We start from the raw sequence: 22180 nt of genomic DNA on the forward strand, positions 1-22180 counted from the left end.
TCTACAGGAGGGGGTGCACTAACTTCTCCCAACATTCAGTTTCAAGAAAGATGCTAAGGTATAAAAGTCTCAGGCTGGTGTAAGAAAGCATACTCCTTGAACCAGATAGTAATAAGGGAGTACGTTAATCGGACCTTAACCGGCCACAACAATGGGAACTCCGTCCTGTTCAGTGAGTCTCATTTGGAAGGATCAACGCACCCATTCTTCCTTGACACTTGGATCACAGCTTCGGTAATGTTGTCATCCAGGGGTAGCAAAGGCCTCGTAATCTCTACGGCAGTTCATGTGGCTTTCTTTTATGTTTTGAAGGGGTCATAAAAGTTAGACAAGGTAAGTTCGGGATTGTCCGGAAGACGGAGCCCGCGGGTATGCGCGCATGGAGCTCTTGATTAGAGTTTAATCTAGCTCGGCAAGTTAATAAGAATTCCGAGGACAGGTCAGTCTATACGAGTATGTAATTTTAAAAACCCCGGCTGGCGTTCGGCACATTCAGGGAAGGGCTTTGTTGTCAACACAGAGGCTTGAATGGTCCAGAACATACCTTGAAGGCTGTGCCTAGCAATCAGTCCTATATCATATCCTTAGAGCCACTCTTCAGCAGAAGACACGCAAGTCTGTAAATCATCCACTTGCTCTTTTGGTTAAACAAGATGAGAGCAGTTGCTATCATTCTGGCCCTGTCCACCACCTTGGAGGCCATCCTCGCAGTCCCTAGCGTTGGGAAATCACTACACTCCTACAACCATGCACCGCTTGAGCCAAAAGGTGTTCGCCCCATAAAGCAGGTTATCACGAACCATAATGATGATCCTTCCTCGCAAAGCTACACCCTCCGGGCCAGAGTCGGCACTCCACCCCAAGATCTTACCTTAGCATTGGAATTGTCTCAGTCAGATACCTGTAGGTCACCCACTGTCAGAATGAACGAAAGGATCACTCACTTGTTTAGGGTTTACAACTGGCTGCCCCAACGAAGACCCGTCATGCAAGGACTTGTACTTCAAAACCAAGCAATCAAAGACACTCAGTCGTGCGCTAGGCACCGCCAAAGTTAGCTACGGTGACCCAACGACAATTCCTCCCAGCAACGATACCATTGACCTTGCAATTCATCAAGATGTGATTAGCATCGCTGGGGTCACTATTCCTCGCCAACGCTTCGGCCTCAGCTCTCCAGATTTCGGACCTACTGATGCTGCGGGTTTGATAGGTCTGGGGCCTAATCTTAAACTCGGCTACCGTGCTGGCAAGCCGTATAACACGGTTCTTGACAGCCTAGCGGCTAGAGGAGCGATTGCAAGCCGCACTTTTACTCTTCACACAGGAAGCTATGATGATGATCACGGTACGATTTTCCTCTTCTTCTATCTTAGCCACAGGGAGTAAAGTCGACACAACTGGTGTTAACATTGAGAACCAGGCGTCATAATTTGGGGTGGTGCAAACACCGGAGGTTTTCGAGGCAGGCTCGTCAAACGCCCACTTGTGAAGGATGAGCTTGGCACGTTTGGGTAAGTTTATCCCCTTTGAATCCTACAGACTCTCAAAACTTGATCAAGACGGTATACTCACTTAAACTTGAAGGCCCTCGATTGCCCTAACAGGCTTGGCCCAGAAGTCTTCTCAAGGCAAACATTCTTACAAGATCCAGAAAAGCGACTCTGTTTTCCTTCTGGACACAGGAAACCAATACTTGCGGCTTCGACATTCCTTCGTGGACCCGCTGTTGAAAGATATGGGTGCCGTCAATGATGGCAACGACGCGTGCTTTGTTCCCTGTTCCAAGCGCCAGGAACCTGGAAGTTGGGACTTTACCTTTGGAGATATCACTATCAAGGTTCCTTACCGCGAGATCATCACTGAAATCAAAGATGACAGTGGCATGTGCTGGGTAGGAGTATTAGTGACATGGAAGGGACAGCTCGTCTTGGGTCGTAAGTAGCTCAAGCTTGACTCCAGAGTATTGCTACTTTGCTAACTTGTAAAACTGTCAGTACCTTTTATTCGGAGTGCATATCTTGCTTTTGATTATGACAACAAAGTTGTTGCCTTGGCTCAGCCAGCCAAGTGCCCTGAGCACCTCGTGGCGTTTGGCAAAGGGCGCAATGCCATACCTTCCGACCTTTATGGCTGCTAGAAGGCAAAGTTGTGGCTATTGGCCAATATTTGAACCAATTAAGCTGGTGAAAATATTAACAAGCACGCAAGAAATGCCGGTCCTACCCACACAAGCAAGCACCTTGTCACTTTAGATATCAGCATCCTAGTTTATTTGATAGCGAAGTTGAACAAGTATGGGGTTTGCAAGCATGAATGTCTCGTAAAGTCAAAGCTCCTCTTTCCTCTGCCAAATCAAACCACCGGTAGTAAAAAGAGTAGCAACAGGAATATAAACGTAGACAGGCCAGTATTGCAATACCAATCACACCTCAGACTTCTCAACCGTCTCTTCGTGCTCTTGCTCCTTGATTTTCTCCATGTCGACCTGTATATGAGACTCACGAGGTGTAGCCTCGAAAGAATCTGCCACTTTTCTATACCTATCCACAAAGTTGACACAAAGTGGGTAGGACCAAGCAACCACGAAGAAAGCCAAGGGAACGACCATACTCCTACCCGTGCCAAGATGATCCGCCGCCACGCCCGTCAATGGAGGAACGCAAGCTCCGCCAATGACTGCTCCCACAATGAAGCCGCTACCGCGCTTTGTGTGTCGACCTAGACCCCTCATACCAAGGGCAACAATCGTCGGGAAGCAGATTGATTCGAAGAATAGGACACAGTAGAGCAACGAGATGCCCACATTGCCATGTTCCGCAACAGCAGGTGCAAGAAACACAATGCACATGGTTAAAAATGCAAGGAATACCTGCCGCGGCTTTACATATTTCATAAGCAAAACGCCAAGGAAACGGCCCACGGTGAATGCCGCTTGCGCCCCAGCGAAAAACTTGGAACCTGTAGAGTCGCTGGTGTTGCTTCGCGTCTCGGTTGCGTAATTGATGAACATGCTTGCGATAGCCACCTGGGCACCGCAGTAGCAGAACTGTGCGAAGGCGGCGTGGAAGAGTCTGTACTGTTTCACAAATGGCTTCTCATGTGCGCTCGAATGCGTCTCTTGTGCTTGATGCGCCATATCTTCAACAGTTTTAGCCTTGATTCCGAGTCCAAGGACGGGCACTTCTCACTCACCGGCATCAGTGATCTCAGGAATATTCGAAAAGAGAAACAAGATCGCAAGCAACAGCACAAAGGCGGCAATAGATAGGTAAACCCACTGCACGTTGGCCAGGGCCGCCTGGTCATCAAAGTTGAACAGGACGTAGGAGCCTAGGACGGGTGCGACGACTGTGCCAATGCCGTTGAACGCCTGAGACAAGTTGATCCGCACTTCTGCAAACTTTGGGGGGCCACAAACTATGACCAGTCAGGACATAAAGAGCCGCATGCATTGGTGACTTCGTCTTACCAGTGATGTAAGGATTGGCCGCCGTTTCGAGAGAGCCCAAGCCATTGCCAATGATAAAGATGGCCATACAAAAACCGGCGAAGGATTTTGCCTTGATGCAAGGAATTGCGATCAGAGCGCCGACAGCGTAAAGGCAGAGTCCCCAGATAAACACGGCCTTGTATGAGTAGTGCCGCAAGATCCACGCCGCGTGTCCGAGAGACGCCAGTGGGTAGGCACTTTGTATTATGGTAAGGGCATGTAAAGTGTACAGAAATGCAGCTCAACTCACCCAAAGTAAGCGGCCTGTAGACCAGCGGATCGTGCTCGAGTAATATTGAGAGTGACTTGAAAATGCTTGTTCAATGTATCCAAGAGGCCATAGCTAAAGCCCCAAAGAAAAAAAAGCGTCGTGACGAGTGCAATGGGCCAGATTGACTGGCGCGTGGTGAGATCTGCCGCCTTGGTAATGCGGTCATCGGAGACCTTGAGAGAGCGCCTCTTGAGAAAGGCCTTTACGCCCATGTTGTTCAGCTAGAGATCGCTTTTTAGCTGTTGGAACAAATTGTATGGTAATTATGGATGTTTGGAATAATGAGTAGCATGACTTGAGATCAGAGATCTAGTGTTCTTATAGTCGACCTTGTCGTGTTGCCCTCCACACCTCGATTAGGGGGGATACAGACCCCATGGGGAAGCCCATGGGGAAGAACGGGATATTCTGTCCAACAGGGTAATTTCCCCCCTTGGAGAATTATAGAGTGAAAACACCCGACGGTTTATTTACCCCTGCCCGGGACAACTTGGAAGTGGCTGACTCGGGGTCCGTTGTTTTCAGGACGCTCTTGCCTGACACGACCTTACCCAGAAGACAATAGCTTGGCTTACCCCGCGTTTCTCTCCTTGGTTTTTGGGGGCGGGGGCGGGTAGTCTGGGGAGAATCGGCCGATCCTAATCAACCGTCCCCTGCATCATCTCATCTACTTCGCGATGACGCGCTGAGAAGAAATACTTTGAGAAACAAGTTAACGGAGGGGAGAAATGATACCTCTGAAGCAAGATATCTAATATTTAAGCTTTGTGGTTAATAGCCTCGAGTCAGCTTTTTATTTTCTTGTCTGCATGGCGTTAGTCCCTTAAAGAATGTCATCATAAAGAGAAATAGTATAAGCGACTATATGAGATTTACAATCCCAAGTTCGAGCATTTCTGCGAGCGCTCGTATCGAAGTCTCACTAAAATTAAAGAAACAGGCGTCGGGTAATAGGGAAATTTACATTAACGAAGCCGACACAGGAGAATCGATTGGATTGATCAACAAGATTCCCCTCGTATCTCCGCACACCACCTTCCTCTTAAATTACCCGTGGCGCGATGGGATGAGTTTGAAGAGGCATGGACTTAGTTAGGAAACGATTAACAAACATGTTTTCCTATAAAGCTCCTTAAGCTAGGAGGACCTGTAGACTCCATGACTGATCACATTAACTTCTTTCGTCATTGCTTTGTCACGACTATGAAGAATCTAGCATCCTCTTTCTGGGCAGCTATGAGTTTAATCCCTCTTTTTGGGGGGGTTGATGCGAGGTCCATTTGGTCCTCATCGCCGGGAACTTATGGGGTCGACGACAGTTACATCCTCAAGTCCGGCTATCCAGTCGGTAATGGGGTCCTCGCAGGTATACTCTCTCGTTCGACAAGGTGATTGCTTCCAAAACTCTAAAAACTGGCTAACATGACCTCGGGCAGGCACGCACTTCGGAGAGCCTGGTCACGAAAAGATTGTTTTCAATGTTGACTCTTTATGGTCTGGCGGTCCGTTTGAAAACTCGGTATGGAAATATGGCTGCACGGTGGCGAGAGCTCCGAAATATTTGAGTTACTGACAGATGGACCATTAGGCCTACACTGGAGGCAACCCAACAAGCAACAAGTCAACTGCTCTTCCCGGAATTCGCGAGTATATTTTCGATCAAGGAACTGGGAGTAAGTCCTGCTCCCACCCCAATTTCCCCACTCCCCGATGTTTTGAAAACCTGTTTCTGACCGAGATGTTCCAGATGTGTCGGCTCTCCTTGGCAGCAACAGCAACTACGGCTCATATCGTGTCTTGGGCAACCTCAGTATAACCATCGGCCACGCTACTGATTACACGAACTACACCCGATCTCTGGACCTATCCACCGGCGTTCATACCACCACGTACCTTGTGAATAGCGTCAATTATACGACAACCCTATTTTGCTCCAATCCGGCCGGTGCATGCGTCTACCGTGTAACATCTAATCAAGACCTGCCAAATATCAACATTCAGTTCGAAAACTTGGCCGTTTCATCCAGCCTGGCCAATTCGAGCTGTCGCTATCCGTACACTCGATTCAGGGGGGTCACTCGGCTGGGAAACCCAGAAGGAATGATATACGATGCCATTGCAAGATTTGTCGACAATCGCGATGGTGACGGAGTCTCGTGTGGAGCCAATGGCTCTTTGACTATCGCCCGATCCCCCGGCTTCAAAATGGTAGACGTTATCATAAGTGCAGGGACCAACTATGACGCTACCAGAGGCAATGCTGAAAATGGCTATAGCTTCAGAGGAGATGACCCAGCTGCAGCAGTACAGCGATCGACTTCTTCAGGCGCACAACAGGGCTATGATAAGTTACTGAAAGTGCACATCGAAGATTACCAATCGCTTTTCGGAACCTTCACCTTGACCCTTCCAGATGCTCAAAGGTCAGCGGGTCAGGAGACAGCAGCGTTGATTACGAGCTATTCCAGCAGTGGCATAGGGGATCCTTATCTGGAGAGTCTTCTGTTCGACTATTCACGATATCTGCTCATTTCCTCATCTCGTGAGAACTCGCTACCAGCGAACCTGCAGGGCAAATGGACGGAGCAAATGAACCCTAGCTGGAGCTCTGATTACCATGCAAACATCAACATCCAAATGAACTACTGGGCAGCGGACCAGACTGGCCTTGGAAGGACTTCGGTTGCTCTGTGGAATTATATGAAAAACACTTGGGTACCTCGGGGAACCGAGACCGCCCAGCTACTCTACAATGCGCCTGGGTGGGTCGTCCACAATGAAATGAACATCTTTGGTCATACAGGTATGAAGAATCAAGCAACATGGGCCAATTGTGAGTTGCACCAGGTCTCTTCCATCTGACACTGATAATTGACTTCAAGCCTCTAGATCCAGTCGCTGCGGCGTGGATGATGCAACATGTGTGGGACAACTTTGAGTATGGCCGATCACTCACTTGGCTACGCCAGGAAGGCTACCCTTTCCTCAAATCAGTTGCTCAATTCTGGATTTCCCAGCTTCAAGAAGACGACTTCAACCATGACAGCACATTGGTCGTGAATCCCTGCAACAGCCCAGAGCATGGTCCAACATCGTTCGGGTGCTCCCACTATCAGCAGCTGATCCATCAAGTTCTTGAAGCTACCTTAAACTCAATCACATATATCGGCGAGAGGGACCAGCATTTTACGTCAGAGCTGAAAGCTGTGTTGAAAAAGCTCGACAAGGGCCTTCATTACACGTCGTGGGGCGGCATCAAAGAATGGAAGTTACCGGACTCTGCTGGCCAGGACACAAAGAACACCCATCGACATCTATCCCACCTCGTCGGCTGGTACCCAGGCTATTCTATCTCGTCTTTCCAGGGTGGTTACTGGAATTCAACAGTCCAGGCAGCTGTAGAAGCCACGCTCAAGGCCCGTGGCAATGGAGTGCAGGACCAGGATACTGGTTGGGGCAAAGCCTGGCGCGTTGCGTGCTGGGCCCGTCTCAACAGCACGAGCCAAGCATACAACGAACTTCGACTACTCATCGACAATAACATCGCACCCAATGGTCTTGATATGTACCAGGGCCAAAAGGCGCCTTTTCAAATCGATGCGAATTTCGGGTTGGGTGGAGCAGTGTTGAGCATGCTCGTGGTTGACCTCCCAAATTCCTACGTCGACGAGGATAAGACACGCACGGTAGTCTTGGGCCCTGCCATTCCACCCAGATGGGGTGGCGGCAATGTTAAGAACTTGAGGTTGCGAGGCGGGTGTGCAGTTGATTTCGAATGGGACTCTGATGGAAAAGTCACCCACGCAACCTTGCATGAAACTGGAAAGCATGTCAAGTTGGTCAATGTGCTTGGCGAAGAGTTAAATGAGTAGTGAGCACTTGGTTAGTATCCATTTGAATTCGAGTTGTTCATCAGGCTGTTGTAGCTTCCCTCATTAAGAATGGAACATGAGAACATGATTTGATCCTATGCAAACGACGGGATAGTACTAGTTGAGCTAATACCGGCGCTCATAACATCGAGATAATTGACCAAGATATCACCATCAGCGTGCAGGTCCTGCTGCACCCAAATAGACTGGATCGCGTCCATGACCCCTCGGACAGTCCTGATACGGGAATCCCTCTGAGTCCTTTCCACTAGGTTGAGAATCGCCACTCTTTGATCATCTCTCCGTGCTTCGCAAGCGAGGATCAACAGGGGGAAAAAGTGCTCACAGCCAGAAGTACATATCTTGCTGGGCCCAGAGAACCCCGCTTCTATTAGAGCATCCAGATTCACCGGTGGTTCCCAAGGGCTTTGCGAAGCCCTCGCGAGATATATTCGCGTTGCCACTTGGTATAACTCAACGGCAAACGTGGCGTCATGACTTAGTTTCGCCGATGTTGATGTGACGGAGACAGTATCTATTCTGCTCTCTAGTTCCTTGAGGCGACGGATATAGTCCTCATGCCGGCTTCGAGGGTCTCGTGGATCAACTAGTGTCTCGCATACCTCGGAAAGCAGGCTTAATATGGCATATGTAGGGTTGGGGGAAGGAAGTGTCTGTTAATAGCGACTTCAGTGAGGGAGCTATAAAGAGGGACGGTTTACATGTACATACCGGCCTGTATCGCGATAGTTGTAGATACTCATCACCAGGGGGGCCACCTCTCGTGTTTGAACGACTCTGGATTAATGACTGGTGGCGCCAATGATGCACAGCAAATCTGGAAAGTACTCCGTGGTAGTAGACCCAGTCAAGCAGATGCCGGGTGTCGCTTTCATATGAAACATTCTCGAGTTGAGCGGCACGGATTGTGTCCATGGCTCCCCATATATGCCATAGCCAATCGCCCGAGCTGTCCGATGGGAGGAGGGTCTATAAACTCGAGTTAGGGGTTGGTGCTGACTTTTTCTTAGAGTGTCAATACCTCGAAAGCCCCAAGAAGCATAGAGGCGGCCACGTGTTGGGCAGCTCTCGCCGTCGTCATCGGTCCCTCCTTTAGGGAGACTGACAAATATTGAAGGGCCTGTATTTTGAGCGTCATGGCCTCTTTGTTGGGCCCCTGACTATGGAGCGAGGAATAGGCCAGTAAGGCGTAAAGAATGGCGAGGCCTGATGAGGTATCGGCTGCCATTGTCATGGTCATAAGGGCATCTCGGATCTGCCCAGTCGTTGCACCAAAGGTGACGAGGGAGCGATACGCTGTGTCTTGAACTGGACCAAGAGTCAGCCGTAGCAAAATCGATTAAAATAATCCCACTTACAGTATTGCAACAGACATGTATGCTCTGCTTGTACTTGTGGTCGGTTCGGCAGAATCGGAGAGAGAGGAACCAAGCGATCGAGATACATGCGCGAGGTCCGATGGCTATGTAGTTCCATGTCGTTGAAGGTCGTATTGATCAAGAAGAGAGTACTTGGTCTTTCACTCAGCTCATTTGTCGGTATGCCCAGTGGATTTGCAACCATTGCGCGTCTATTGTCGTCGTCTCTGGGCCACGAAAGGCGTGGCTCATATCCTTGACAATGCATCTTCGAGTGGGCGCACTTGCCACACGTGGGCAAGCCTCCATCGCACCTGATCTTACGCGCTAATGCAACCTGGTTAGAGCAAAGACGTCTTCAGCATGATTGCGACTGACCTGCGCAATTCCAGCAGCCTTTTCGAGGTTTCATAGTAGCGACGGTCAAGTGGTTATTTTGGAGCCAGAATGGAGGCGTCGGAAGGCCGGAAATCAACTGACGAGTCCCAACCGGCCAAAGTTGCTCTTGGTGGAGCGGGAGAGGTGAGATGAGATGAGTGTATAAATGCAACATAGAACCTGGAGTAAGCACTAACCCGTTTCAAGACAGATATCAAGTCAACGGTCGATGAGTGGCTAACCTTGGTTGGTCTGTCATCATTTGACCCACAGGAAACAACTTTGACCGAGACCAAGCCTCAACTTGAGCCTCTTCATGCAATGAGACTCACTCGCTCACAGTCTGCGTCGTCATGCCTTCCCAGGAGGTCCGCGTCCCTGGCATCATTGTGTGATCAAACTACGCGGCCTTGCTTAAATTGAATTATAAATCAATGACTGATCTGAGTCAAGTGGTAGTTGAGTGCTACCTTGACATGTATATAAACTAATCTATCTGCCAACCTCAGTATGCGATATCAAACACAGCATCACACAATCCACACTACATCATCAATTCTTCTCTCTTCCTAACAGGTACCATCAACTCGTTCTCTCTTCCACAATCTCTATCCACCATGACTACCTACCTCATCACACAAGCAACTGGCCAGCAAAGCCAGTGGGTCATCAAGCATCTCCTCGAAGCTGGCGCCAAGATCCATGCCGTCGTACGCAATCTGCAAAAGGTCCCATCAGTCCTGAAAGAGCCAGGCATCACTCTCTTCCAAGGAGAGAGCAAGAACTTGGACGAGATACTGGCAGCAGCCCAAGGTTGCCAGGGAGCTTTCCTCAACACTGTCCCCTTTCCCGGCCTGGAGGCTCTCCAAGCCAAAACCATCGTCCAAGCTTGCGAAAAGGCCGGGGTTGAGAACATTGTTGCAGCAACCACCTTTTGCACGGGAAACAAAGACATGTGGGACAACGATGAAACCAAGGAAATTCAGCTGGATGGGTACTTTTCGTCCAAAGCAGAGGTCGAGGACATTGTACGCTCCGGCAAGTTCAAGGCCTATACCATCCTTCGACCTGCAGTTCTTCATCACGACTTTTTCATGCCAGGTGCTCTGGGAAACTTCCCTCGGCTCCCGACTCACGGAGAGTTGGATGACCTTCTCGTCCAGGGTGCGAGGGTGCCTTACACGGATGCGTACGACCTCGGAAAATACGCAGCGGCCGCTCTGCACGATCCTGCTAGATTTGCAGGACACGAGATTGACCTTGGCAATGAGCTCCTTACATTCGAAGAAGTAAGGGATGTCCTTGTAAACGTCAGTGGCAGAGAGGTCCTTGTGGTCAAACGTACCCCAGAAGAGTTGGAGAAGCTGGGTGCCAGCGTCTTTGGCCAGAAATTCCAGCTTTTCTCAAACATCAAGGATCTGAGCTGGACGCCCGCCCATGCTAAGAAGATCCAGAAAGAGTACGGCATTCCCTTTACGCCGCTTCAAGCATCAGTGCAGAGGGATAAGGTTCGTTTGTTGGAATGTTTGCCAGTCAAGCAGTAAGAGTAATGATTCTTAACAAAGGCCACGACAGATTGGAATGGCTTTCATTGAGAAAGGCCATGGCAAGGATAGGTCAGATAGCAATACAACAGGAGATCAACCGCGACCTTGCATGCAGATTCCCCAACTTATGCTGTGTTTATGTGGTGTGGCAATGACAAGGCCTTCAGACGACCAAAAACCTTTTAATGCATTTTATTGCACCTCGCCGCCGATTGATAAGATCCGCATTCCTCCTGACCATTGGCCGTGAATATCAACGTTTAGTTGTTGATTCATTTGTGGAAACTCATAGTGACTTTATCTGAGATGGTTCCCTCTTTATGTCACCAGGTTGCACCCTGAGTCCTTGATGTTATTGCGGAGATCATTGATTGTGGACGGTTTAATGCCCCCTCCCCCTTTTTTTTTTTCGTAGAAGTTCTAGTCACTGTCTCAAGATTCTTTGTTTGACTTGAATGGCTTCCTATTCTTCATCATTGATGAACCAAGCAAAGCCTGCCGCGGTTACCCTGTAGCGAGGAACTCAAAAGTTTTTTGGACAGTTCCCATATCAACGGAGCAAATCCTGTCAGAACTGCGGATCCCTCAAGACCTACTCTGCGCCTCTTGACTGGCTCTACATTATACGTGCTAGCCAACTTACCTGTTCTGGGTTGGCTTCGCTTGCAGTCAGCCAATACACACTCGAATCGATGTTTCAGGACCCGCAGTTCATACCGGATCTGTTGACTTTGGCATGGAGCATGGACACGACGCGACACGTTCTACTTCGCCCCGACACGCGACGCGAGGGACGGATTGTGGCACGTCCTTTTTCATCATTTTCAGCGTTAGCGTCGCCAGCCGTGAGAGAGACCATGTCTTGACAAGAGTCAACCTCTCTCAAGCTTCAACATGTTGAAGCCTTCATCTTCCTATTCTATTGTTACTTTGCTCAGCGCAGCTCTGTCTTCCTTATGAGGTCCGGCGTAACTTGCGCAATTTGATCCGGTGAATAAATCTGGTAAAGCATAAATACCAAAACCAGTCGCCTTTCCTTTGTAAATTGCCGTCAATTGTTCACAGGCCCAGTGTTTTTCGGAACAAAATTCTCACATTTGTCAATAGGAAGAGAAATGACCATAATGCGGCAGTGTTCTACCTCAGGGTTGGACTATATAGTAGTCTGGACTTCTAGGGTTCATATCATGTCCTGGGCTACTCATCCGAGGTCATGGACGTCCCCGAGAGCTGCCAAAGCCTTCTCCAATAAGTATCGCTTCCTCAACGTATCATGCTAGTTGACTTCCTTTGTTTCCGCATCCGTCTTGTAGTTGGCAAACTGGCGGACGCTGATTTTCTTCATAAAGAGCTCATCAAGCTCTTCATAACTGCGATGGGCAGTTTCGGGCTGATAGAACCAGAGATAGACTAGACTAAGCACTCCAAGACCACCAAACAGAAACGCAGTCTTAGCACCGAGGTTGGCCTGGTCGGGGTTGAACATGTAGGGGATGACAAAGGCCCATACACAGTAGATGGTGTATTGAAGGGCAATACCGATCGAGATGGTCTTGACACGGAGGCGCGAGGTGGCGACTTCACACAGAAGGGTATAAGCAGTCGCACCAATTGAGATGTTGTAAAAGAAGTTGTAGGCGACGATCAAGGCGACAGAGCCCTTGATGGCGCCGGGGCTACCCTCGGTGGCCAGTCCAGCAGCAACAAGTAGAATGACTGTGACCGAAAACGTGCCCCAGAAGGTCAATGGTCGACGGCCGACGCGATCTACCAGGAACCAAGAGCAGATATTCCCGGCCATGGAAAGTCCATGCTGGGCTATCTGCAGCTTGAAGCTAGCTGCCGTGCTATACCCCGCTAGCTGGATGTAATAGGTTCCATAGGAAGCGACGAAGTATACACCACCCAGTGCTTGAATAGCCAGGGGCATGATGGAGATGATGGTACGGCGTAGGTTTGAACGGCGGAAACAGTCAAGGTAGGTAGCCCCGGCTGCTTCTTCTCTAGCCTTGTCAAGCGTTGTCTGAATCTGGGAGATTTGCATGTCCAGTTTGGCCCCAGAATATCCGAGCCGGCGCAGGGCTTGCGTTGCCTTGTCTACCTTGCCGACACTCAATAGCCAGACAGGGGACTCGGGCATGAAAGGGGCGGGGATGATGCAGATTCCAGCGAATCCGAATTGAGAACAGAATATGGCTCGATATGCCCAGGGTGACTCGGTAGCTCCAGTGTTGTCAACGATGATGGCTGCTGTCAAGGGGCCGATAGTCATCATCAGCGCCGTGAGACATGTGAATAAGCCACGAATGGCCATGGGGGTGACCTGATTGAACGCAAACTATCAGTATATGGCGACATACATGATGAGAGGTATGGCGCTTATGGACAAAGCTTGGAAGCGTACCTCGCCAACGTAAGTGACAGCAACAGACAAGATTACACCAGCCAGGAACCCGTTGAGAAACTTGCCACCGAAAAACGTAGCCGGGGTGGTAGCAATGAACTCGATAGCGATTGCGACGAACGATAGGGCGATAGAGACAAGGAGGATTGGCTTTCGTCCAAACTTGTCAGCAAGATAGCCAGCAGAGAAGGTTCCAATGACCGAGCTAGCAACAGGTCCGCCATAAAAAGCAGATTGCCAATCAGCGTCAAGGACATAGGATCCCTCAAACTCGTTCCCAAAGTCCTTGCGGAATTGCGGAATGCTCAGAACCATGCCAGAAGCTTGGTTCTCGAAAGAGACAAGCAGACATGAGATGACAGCGAAGAAGGCCCATGCCGTGTCGAGGGGATGCTTTCGCATGGCTGCAATGGGACCGAGCTCGTGCGCTTCATGGTTGGCAACTCGAGCGAGGACTTCTGAGGCATCGTGGATGTGTTCGGCACACTTGGCCTCGTCGTTTTTAGACGAGTCCATGGTAGACGAGATGATGTGGCCGGGCAATTGAGGTGTAGGAATGAATGAAGAGAATTGTCGGAACTGGATGCCAGACACTTGGTTGGAAGGCGACTCGTTAGACTCCTGGGAGGGGCGAAGGCTACTTATATATAGAGACTGACGAGTTGAAGTATTGCCTGAGACTTGCATCAAGTCTCGAGCTTTAGTCTCATGGTCTGTCAACCGTGACCCGACAAAGCATGAATCTGGGGTCCCCAGAAAGACAAGAGAGTCACCCGATGAGGATCCGGGGTTATTACAGGTGGCCAATGCTCCACCGTCTGCAGCAACTGAGTCCGCTATTAGTCCATGGAGGCGGTCCGGTGGTTACCGTCAGAGAAGACATCCAACAGTGGCACGGTTGCTCCTGGAACAGACTCGGCCTTGAGCCAATCAGATAACCGAAGCAGGTTCAAGACTAAGTGGGCCGGGGAGTATCGGGGTGGAGAATCTGCTAGCCGGTTCTCTAGCTGCACCGTCGTCGGCTGACTGTCATTGGATCGGCACTGACTTGGAAGAGTTGAACCTTGTTCAGTCGTCCTGGGACGAGGAGAAACCACGGGTAAACCCATCGTTCGACTGGATCTGCTGAAGAAGTTCAAGCAACTCCTGCAGGCCAGGCGCGAAATACAAGACTGGAGGCAAAAAGACAAACTGCAATGGAGCCCCTACTCGCAAACATCCTCTCGCTCGACTCCTCGGGTACACTTCCTGGCACTGGAATGCCACCGTCATCCAAGGGAACCTGGATTCCTTCGCAAGCAGCCTCACTCCCGGTTCCCGCCATGCTGCCAGTCTCACAGCAGCGCTCTCAGTCTAGCTCGGCGGACACACCTGTCTCGAGAGAAGCCGCATCATATGCTCGTCGTCGGGCGGGAACAGCGTGCACAGTCTGTCGAAGCCGAAAGACAAAGTGTGATAACCAACGTCCCATCTGTGGGTTTTGCAAGGCCACAGGTGGCGCTTGCGTGTACCCGGAGGACGCCCCCTCAGACCCATCAAAGCTTGACAGAGGGAGTCTGGCCATTCTGCAGCGGCTTGGGGAGATGGAGCAGAGGCTGACCACCTTACTCGATCGCCAACACCATGTGTCGAGTCCCAATCAGGACCCGGCCCGTAGCTGCACAGCGGAACACACTGAGCCACCAACAGCGACCCCGGGATGGGATGTCGGTGTGGATACTCCTGGTCGAGCGGAAGAGACTAGTTATGATCGTCCACCCTCGGGCGACATTGTGACGAGAAGCTCCGAGATGCGAGTCGAGAAGATTCTCCAATGGCCCATCTTTTCGGCGAACCACCCGTCTCTCGCTTCTAGCCTCGGTCGCGTGGACAATATTCCCCGAGTCGTGGGGAGTGATAGCCTGTTTGACCTTGACCCAGAGGTCATTCGAAATCTTGTCGAGAACTTTTTGGTTACTAACCATGTCAAGAACCCTATCTTCAATATCAACGAGCTCTGGGTCTCTGTGAGGAATGTTGCCGAGACCGGGCTTCGATGGGATGGAGAAACATGTCTTGTGGTACGGACTGCACCTCTGCTCAACTCGTGACATTTGCAAATACTACCGTTATAGTTTTTTAGACATTTCATACTGACTATTGCAGCTTCTTATCTGCGCCATTAGCGTCTTGTCGTCAAAGATTGGCGAAGAGCTTCACCCTGGATACTCGAAACACCCGAGTCGCCTCAACCGTGCAGAATTGTATTTTCAAATGGCTCAACGGCGGATTGGGATGCTTTACCACAGCAATTGCCTCATGGCTGCTCAGTGTAGCTTCTTGACGGCTGTCTATTTAATGACAACATTCCGAATCATGGCTGCTTGGAAAGCCTTCTCCCAAGCTGGGTCTCAGTGCGTGGGATTATTGGTCGCTGGAGGGAGCCTCGATGAAGAAGGGCGGGCCAAGTCGTCAGAGACCGAGGGAATGAGTGCCAGCGACCAACAAATGGAGGAGAGCCTTTATTGGAGTTGCCTCAAGAGTGAACTGTACGTTTCCCACAGCCGCTTCAGTTGATGTTCTAACTTGAGCATCTGCAGGGAATTGAGAACAGAGCTTGGTCTTCCAGGATCCATCCTCAATGACATGCAATACTCACACCTCTACCCATCTCCTCCGGGTCCTAGTCAGCTGGTAGCTGACAGAATGGGTCCTGAATCCGAACATCTGGAGAAGGGTTGGTTTTTCTACCTGGCCGAGATCGCCCTGCGTCGTATCATGAACGAAGCTCTATCGGCTCGCTACAGGGTCGGTTCTTGGTACTACACCATTAGCTGGTGGGCCACGTCCGGGGTGGATGGGTTCAGGGGCCACGTGGATGAGTTCAGGGTCAAGCTGAATACATGGCAAGAAATGTTGCCCCCAGTGATGCGTTTCCCCCATGACCCACTGGAGAATACCGGGGATGCGCTGCGTGGGATCCTTCGAGGTCACTTCATCGACATCCTCGACGTTTTATACTTCCCGGCTGTCCAGGCAGTTGTTTGTAAGGACGTCAGTGAACTCAGCCCCTATGTTCTGGCCACGGCACAGGCAGCTCTACAGACTGCTACGTATCGCATTGCCATCTGTGAGGAGGGCTTCTGGCACCGCCATCAGGGGACCTGGCTGATGATCAGGACATGCTCCCGTAGCACACTGCTGCTGCTTGCCACGGCACTTCGAGCCCAGCAGATGAGTGGCTTGGAAGATCTTCTCCCGAGCGGATGGAGGGCATCAGTGGGGAGGGTCATTGCGCTCATTGAGTATTGGCAGGACGAGAGTCCAGACTTGGGCATCTTACTGGAGCGCTTCAGAGAACTAGCCGTCAGGGCTGGTGTTGAACCACAGACATTACGTACCTGATTTTTGATTTTTTTTGACTGCGTTGACGGATTGACCCATCGGCTGAATGACTCGTGACCCACGAACTGCTCATCAATTTTTGGTCATTTCGGGAATGTTGATAGATCGGGGACAGGGGATAGTGTAGTGGGGAAGAGGGGACCGCGATACTCCCCGACAGCGATATTCCCCGATGAGACGATTTTCCAAGGTCACGAGCACTATGAAATGGCGACGTTGGCGTCAAGGAGATTGCTCACGAAAGAGCCTCAGACTTCCTCCAAGATTCATCGTTAATTCCCATTTTGTTAATCTCTTAGGCTTGTTTGAAAGCCATATATGAACTCTGCCACCCTCTCTCTCACTTCTACTGCCAGCCAACCAATCTGAGACCTGAAAATCCAGACCAAAGGACCAGTACCATGACAACTTTTACACCACTCCCCAAGGGCCATGAGGCCTCGCCATCGATTTCTTTCAACCCAGAACACACGATAGCAGATATCAATCCGCTGATTTACGGCGGTTTCACCGAGTGAGCATCTTGCAACAATTGGAGGTTCCGAGCTGACTCTTTAGACATATGGGCCGTTGCATATACGGTGGAATTTATGAGCCAGACAATGGTCACGGTCTTTCGGACAAGAACGGATTACGGACTGATGTCATGGAGTGCATCAAGGAACTTCAGGTTCCTGTTGTGCGTTACCCCGGGGGCAACTTCTGCGCCACCTACCGCTGGCAAGACGGCATCGGTCCCAGGGACAAGCGGCCCAAGAGGCCAGAGCTTGCCTGGGATGGAACAGAACCCAACACATTCGGCACCGACGAATTCATGGCTTGGTGCAAGGCAGTCGGAGCGGAGCCCTATCTGTGCTTGAACATGGGAACAGGCACTCTTGAAGATGCTCTTGCGTGGGTTGAGTATTGCAACAGTAACAAGGATACCTATTTCGCCAATCTGAGACGGCAAAACGGCCACGAAGAGCCCTACCGTGTCAAGTACTGGGCCCTTGGTAATGAGATGTGGGGTCCATGGTTAGTGTCAGATGCAATGTGGCAGTTTGAAGTACTATATTGACCAGACACAGGCAAGTTGAGCAACACACGAAGGAGGACTACGCCAAGAAGGCTGTACAGTGGGCTCGAGGTATGAGTACATCTTATGTTAAAGCCTATTCACTAACGATAACTAGCTCTGAAACTACTCGACCCTTCAATCCAATTGATTCTTTGTGGAAAAGACGGATACTCTGACTGGGATCGATATACCCTCCAGCAGTGCGTCCGGTGGGTAGACATGCACTCCATTCATTACTATTCCATGGGCAAGGGGCACTATACCAACATCTCGTCGGTATACGGCGCTGAGCGAGCCATCCAAGTCTGCTCATCACTCATCGACCTCGCAAGATGCGAGTTTGACATGTCTCCATACCCAGAAGTCGACCGCATCAACAGTAAGCCCCTGGGGAAGAAGAGGCCCACCATATGCTTCGACGAGTGGAATGTTTGGGATCCTGAGCGAGCGCCTGGACACAAGGGGGGTGAGGAGCAGTACAATTTGAGCGATGGCTTGGCAGTGGCCATCTGGCTCAACGTCTTTATTCGCAACTGCAAAGAACTTGGTATGGCCACCATTGCCCAGAGTGTCAACGTCATTGCGCCACTCATGACCACCCCACAGGGGGTGTGGAAGCAGACAACATACTTCCCTCTCCTGCTGTTCTCCAGATACATGCGCGGCAAGTCTGTCGCGGTTCATGTTCGGTCAGGAACGTATGAGGGGCCAACATGGCCCGAGTGGATTCAGAGCACTTGCGTAGTGCCCAAGCTTGATGCCAGCGCGGCCGTTGACGATGACGGATGGATGAATGTTGCTGTTGTCAACTCGCATGAGGAGCAGACCCTATCGACAAAAATTGATGGCATCAAGGCTGGCACAGAGGTCCAGGTCTTCACCGTTGGCGGAGAGAGGTACCGTGCCTCTGACGTCAATTCTATGGACGATGAGAGGATCGGTATCTGCGAGACAACGTGGACTTCGGGAGAATCATTTCAATTTGAGCGGTTGAGCTTCACTCTTTTGCGATGGAAGCTATGAAAAGCTCGCTGGCGCCTGTCGATGGGACTTGCCGAGTTATTGTGGACTTGTTATTGGAGACAATAATAATGTCCTCGAATACACCTCATGCCGCATAGCACTACCAGATCCTACATACTACTATCGGACCCCAGCGCTCTATACGAAAACAAACCCTCCATTCCGTGACAATGTTTTAGGTATGATGGCCATGTGGAAAATTGTGTTCTTGGTATTGTGATGTTGAGTTGAAGGCTGCCAAGAAAATCCGATAAAATCACAACCAGAGGAGAAAATGCTTGATGACACCAGAGGATTCGAAATCGATATGAATGGCCAAGGCTCTGGGCTTCAACCTTTATCCCTCGCCCTTCTGTGGTTAAAAGTGTGTGGTGTTCTACCAGCCCCCCTGAAGCATTCTGACAGGGGGTGAGACCTCAAATGCAGCCCTAGCATTTCCATCTGACGCACTCACTACTGTCGTCCAACCAGAATAGCTGTATACACGCCTGCGGGGCTGTGACGCTCCATGCTGACGGCAGCTTGATGCGACCTTAAGACGATCAATCAACCAGCCACCTCAACGAAAGAGCCTTAGCTAACGCAGCATTAACCACGAAGAAGAGAGCTAGTGTTACAAACCAAAATACGGCGACGGTCAGACCATGCGGCATCTCAGTAGGCCAACTCAATTTCATGCCAAACTGTTGCTCTTTGCGACCGTTCTTCTTCAAACCGGCTCAACATACTCAATCGTTCTGCTTGCCAGACGTAAACGGTACTGACGATTGATCAGGCCACCTCCAAACCAATCCTCGACTATTTATTACACCGTAGCCGCTTGTCACACGATATGTCAAGGTGAAAACCACTGGACGCATTCTTGGCCCCCAACATTGGATGCCGTGTCTTTGCTTGCACAACAACATAACCCGTGGACCAAGAACACGCCTTGAGAACTTTCGGAAATGGCTAAAAATAACCCAGCGCGCATCGCATGGCTGCTCTCAGCCCTCAGGTCGGGTGAGAACAACGTTGAGAGAGTCACTCGTTGCTGGGTGTCACCGGCGTCACTCAACTTGATCCAAGAGATCGTCGGCGAGCCTGACGCAAACAGAAACCCGGATCCATGCGTGTTTTACTTGCACAGACAGCGTTACACTGACGAAACTCGCCCTGAACCGTTGGGGGCCGCAGAACGGTAGGTAATGCTTGCAGGCGGACGGGCCGTGACTGGACACCATAAAACAAGGCACGCGCGAATTTTTAAATGATGAGTCTAATCCCCTCACAAGGCTGCGCCTAAAGGAGCAATAAGTCCGCGTCAGCTGTCCATAAGCAGTAACTTTGCTTACTCTTCTCCACCCCGTGCCGCCGAGATGCATTTCTCCACAAGGGATGGATGAGCGCAAAAGCCCTCATTGGACCCAGATAACCCAGGCTGGTTTTCAGCCCACCATTTCGTACTTTCTCCAGCGAATGTTTGAGAATGGATTTCGGGCTGCGAGATGGTGGCCTTGTCATGCCAGGATTGTGCATGGGGCTATTTCTCCGACATATTTCTTCTTTTCTACCCAAGTCTCCTCTGCTTCTTCATGTCCACCCTTTCTCCCATTTTCTTAAGTCGATAGCTCAACACTTTGCAAATATTGGATCACCATCGCCAAAATGCGTCCCTCGAACACACTCTACCTCCTGGTAGCCCACAGTCTATACATATCTCCGGCGACTGCGGCTCTCGACCGCTCTCGTTCCCAGTTTAAATACTTCTTTCCGACTGTGGAGCAATACGCCAAAGAGCGCTTCCATGAGGCGTGCCCCGAGCAGTATGCGAATTACTTCAATGAGAGCCTCCCTGATCCAGGCTGGGGGCACAAATACTCGGGCGAGTTGATGGAATGTATCCTAGAGGAATGGGGAGAGCTCAACAAGGCAAACATGGCAGTGACAGCTATCCTGCTGGCACTTCTCCCGGCGGGACTTGGTCAGTTCGGACCCAGCATGGCCGAGATTAGCATTCTGAGCACCCGAAGACCGATTCTCGCGATGTTTCTGGGCTTTGGACTGATGTCACCGAACCCAGTCGAGTTCGATTTCGAAGGCATTCTGCAGAAAGCAGGCAAGGGTTCTGCGCCGCTCGTGCCGATAAGGGCTCTAGACGGGAGATATTTCATTACCAAAGTTCTCGTCTCTCTTGTCGAGTATGTCATCGCCATGGGGTCAACGGCGAACTGCTTCTACCAACTCTACCGGTTTACATACCACGCCATATCCCTGGCTCCGTTGGCTGTCTATCTCCCCGGCTTACCGGAAACGGCCACGCTATTTGGATGGGCATTTTTGAACTTGCCGCTATACCTACTCAGTTTTGTCGTCTTCGCCCTGGCCTTCCACCGCGCTACGCCTCAATCGGGATACAAAAGGAGAAACCGTTGGGTCGAGTTTATTATTGCTGAACTGACTCCATGTGGCCAAGGCCCTCACCTCAGGCTTCAACAACGAGGGACCCGAGAAACTCTGCAGCGCCTGCTTGGAGCTCTCACTCGACTCGTTGCCGGGCTTCATATCATCCTGGGCACTGTTCTCATTGGCAGCATCGTTCTCATACCCTTGGGCGACTTTCTTCCAGTAATGTACAGTTTTGTATTCGCGGCTATACTTACTCGGGTTGTGTTGAGCTACGAAATGAGTTGTCTGGCGAAGAGGACAGAAATCGAACCGGCGCAGGGTCTAGGCTCAGACCAAGTCGTGCATGAGACACATTCTCTGGGACCGAAACAGTATGAGGGTTTGAGCCAGGAGGATTGAATGAATAATGCCTTGCCATCGTTGGGGGCAATGGAAGAGATGAGCCGTACTTGGGCGAATACGATGACGTTAGGGTCTGATGCTGGTCTTCCCATTGGGATTGTTGGGCTCTGCTATGCTTCAGTTGCCCCGATACAACATGAGTGGAAGCGCTGTGAGGTCGGTAGACCATGGTAGTTAGCGCACTCTTGGATCTGGATTTTGGGTGAGAGTCGATAGCGAGCGCTCTTTCAACTCATATGGGCGGTATGGTAGAAAGGGACGAGAAGTATTGGCATTATTTGCTATATACGGACATGAACCACGCAATAATAACGATCAAATTATAAATCTAGTCAGAGAGCTTCGCGGGTAGATATGACATTGCTTCCCTATACACTGGATCTCATGCCACTTCAATAAAATGCTACTTTAACACAGTAACGAAGCACGTGGCCGGGTTGCTTTGGCGTCAATGTTTCCTGACAGGATGCGTGTGCTTGTAACAGCAGTCTCACGTTCGGATGATTGAGTTAACCCGGTAAGGCTCTGATTGGTTGAATGGAGATGAAACAGAATGGGTTTGTGATGCGCTGGAGTTGG

At 50.5% G+C, this 22180-nt stretch overlaps 9 protein-coding genes across 9 annotated transcripts; 6 read left to right on the forward strand and 3 right to left on the reverse strand.

Annotated features, from left to right (window-relative positions):
- Positions 1-653: 653 nt before the first annotated feature.
- On the forward strand, positions 654-2140 carry NCS54_00900200 (Putative aspartic-type endopeptidase OPSB 3; the record flags this gene model as incomplete). The annotated part of the gene is made up of 5 exons (XM_053154362.1): positions 654-903; positions 953-1348; positions 1424-1514; positions 1588-1937; positions 1998-2140. 5 exons carry the CDS (start codon positions 654-656, stop codon positions 2138-2140), a joined length of 1230 nt encoding a protein of 409 aa, XP_053010337.1.
- Positions 2141-2425: 285 nt separating this feature from the next.
- NCS54_00900300 (MFS transporter, FHS family, L-fucose permease) lies at positions 2426-3976 on the reverse strand (the record flags this gene model as incomplete). The annotated part of the gene is made up of 4 exons (XM_053154363.1): positions 2426-3141; positions 3196-3420; positions 3473-3690; positions 3744-3976. The coding sequence occupies 4 exons, from the start codon at positions 3974-3976 to the stop codon at positions 2426-2428; spliced, it is 1392 nt and encodes a 463-aa protein (XP_053010338.1).
- A 1024-nt stretch (positions 3977-5000) lies between these two features.
- On the forward strand, positions 5001-7636 carry NCS54_00900400 (Glyco-hyd-65N-2 domain-containing protein; the record flags this gene model as incomplete). Its single annotated transcript, XM_053154364.1, has 5 exons — positions 5001-5130; positions 5201-5283; positions 5353-5437; positions 5512-6597; positions 6654-7636. The coding sequence occupies 5 exons, from the start codon at positions 5001-5003 to the stop codon at positions 7634-7636; spliced, it is 2367 nt and encodes a 788-aa protein (XP_053010339.1).
- Positions 7637-8354: 718 nt separating this feature from the next.
- NCS54_00900500 (Hypothetical protein) lies at positions 8355-9220 on the reverse strand (the record flags this gene model as incomplete). The annotated part of the gene is made up of 4 exons (XM_053154365.1): positions 8355-8372; positions 8486-8626; positions 8679-8965; positions 9016-9220. 4 exons carry the CDS (start codon positions 9218-9220, stop codon positions 8355-8357), a joined length of 651 nt encoding a protein of 216 aa, XP_053010340.1.
- Positions 9221-10010: 790 nt separating this feature from the next.
- Positions 10011-10937, forward strand: NCS54_00900600 (NmrA domain-containing protein; the record flags this gene model as incomplete). Its single annotated transcript, XM_053154366.1, has 1 exon — positions 10011-10937. One exon carries the CDS (start codon positions 10011-10013, stop codon positions 10935-10937), a length of 927 nt encoding a protein of 308 aa, XP_053010341.1.
- Positions 10938-12216: 1279 nt separating this feature from the next.
- On the reverse strand, positions 12217-13860 carry NCS54_00900700 (MFS domain-containing protein; the record flags this gene model as incomplete). Its single annotated transcript, XM_053154367.1, has 2 exons — positions 12217-13263; positions 13345-13860. The coding sequence occupies 2 exons, from the start codon at positions 13858-13860 to the stop codon at positions 12217-12219; spliced, it is 1563 nt and encodes a 520-aa protein (XP_053010342.1).
- A 680-nt stretch (positions 13861-14540) lies between these two features.
- Positions 14541-16728, forward strand: NCS54_00900800 (Zn(2)-C6 fungal-type domain-containing protein; the record flags this gene model as incomplete). Its single annotated transcript, XM_053154368.1, has 3 exons — positions 14541-15404; positions 15490-15872; positions 15924-16728. 3 exons carry the CDS (start codon positions 14541-14543, stop codon positions 16726-16728), a joined length of 2052 nt encoding a protein of 683 aa, XP_053010343.1.
- A 401-nt stretch (positions 16729-17129) lies between these two features.
- Positions 17130-18811, forward strand: NCS54_00900900 (Non-reducing end alpha-L-arabinofuranosidase; the record flags this gene model as incomplete). The annotated part of the gene is made up of 4 exons (XM_053154369.1): positions 17130-17242; positions 17287-17745; positions 17799-17857; positions 17904-18811. 4 exons carry the CDS (start codon positions 17130-17132, stop codon positions 18809-18811), a joined length of 1539 nt encoding a protein of 512 aa, XP_053010344.1.
- Positions 18812-20458: 1647 nt separating this feature from the next.
- On the forward strand, positions 20459-21598 carry NCS54_00901000 (Hypothetical protein; the record flags this gene model as incomplete). The annotated part of the gene is made up of 1 exon (XM_053154370.1): positions 20459-21598. The coding sequence occupies one exon, from the start codon at positions 20459-20461 to the stop codon at positions 21596-21598; it is 1140 nt and encodes a 379-aa protein (XP_053010345.1).
- Between the last annotated feature and the right edge of the window lie 582 nt (positions 21599-22180).

This window comes from Fusarium falciforme, chromosome 7, assembly GCF_026873545.1.
Source record: "Fusarium falciforme chromosome 7, complete sequence".
Lineage (NCBI taxonomy): Eukaryota > Fungi > Ascomycota > Sordariomycetes > Hypocreales > Nectriaceae > Fusarium > Fusarium falciforme.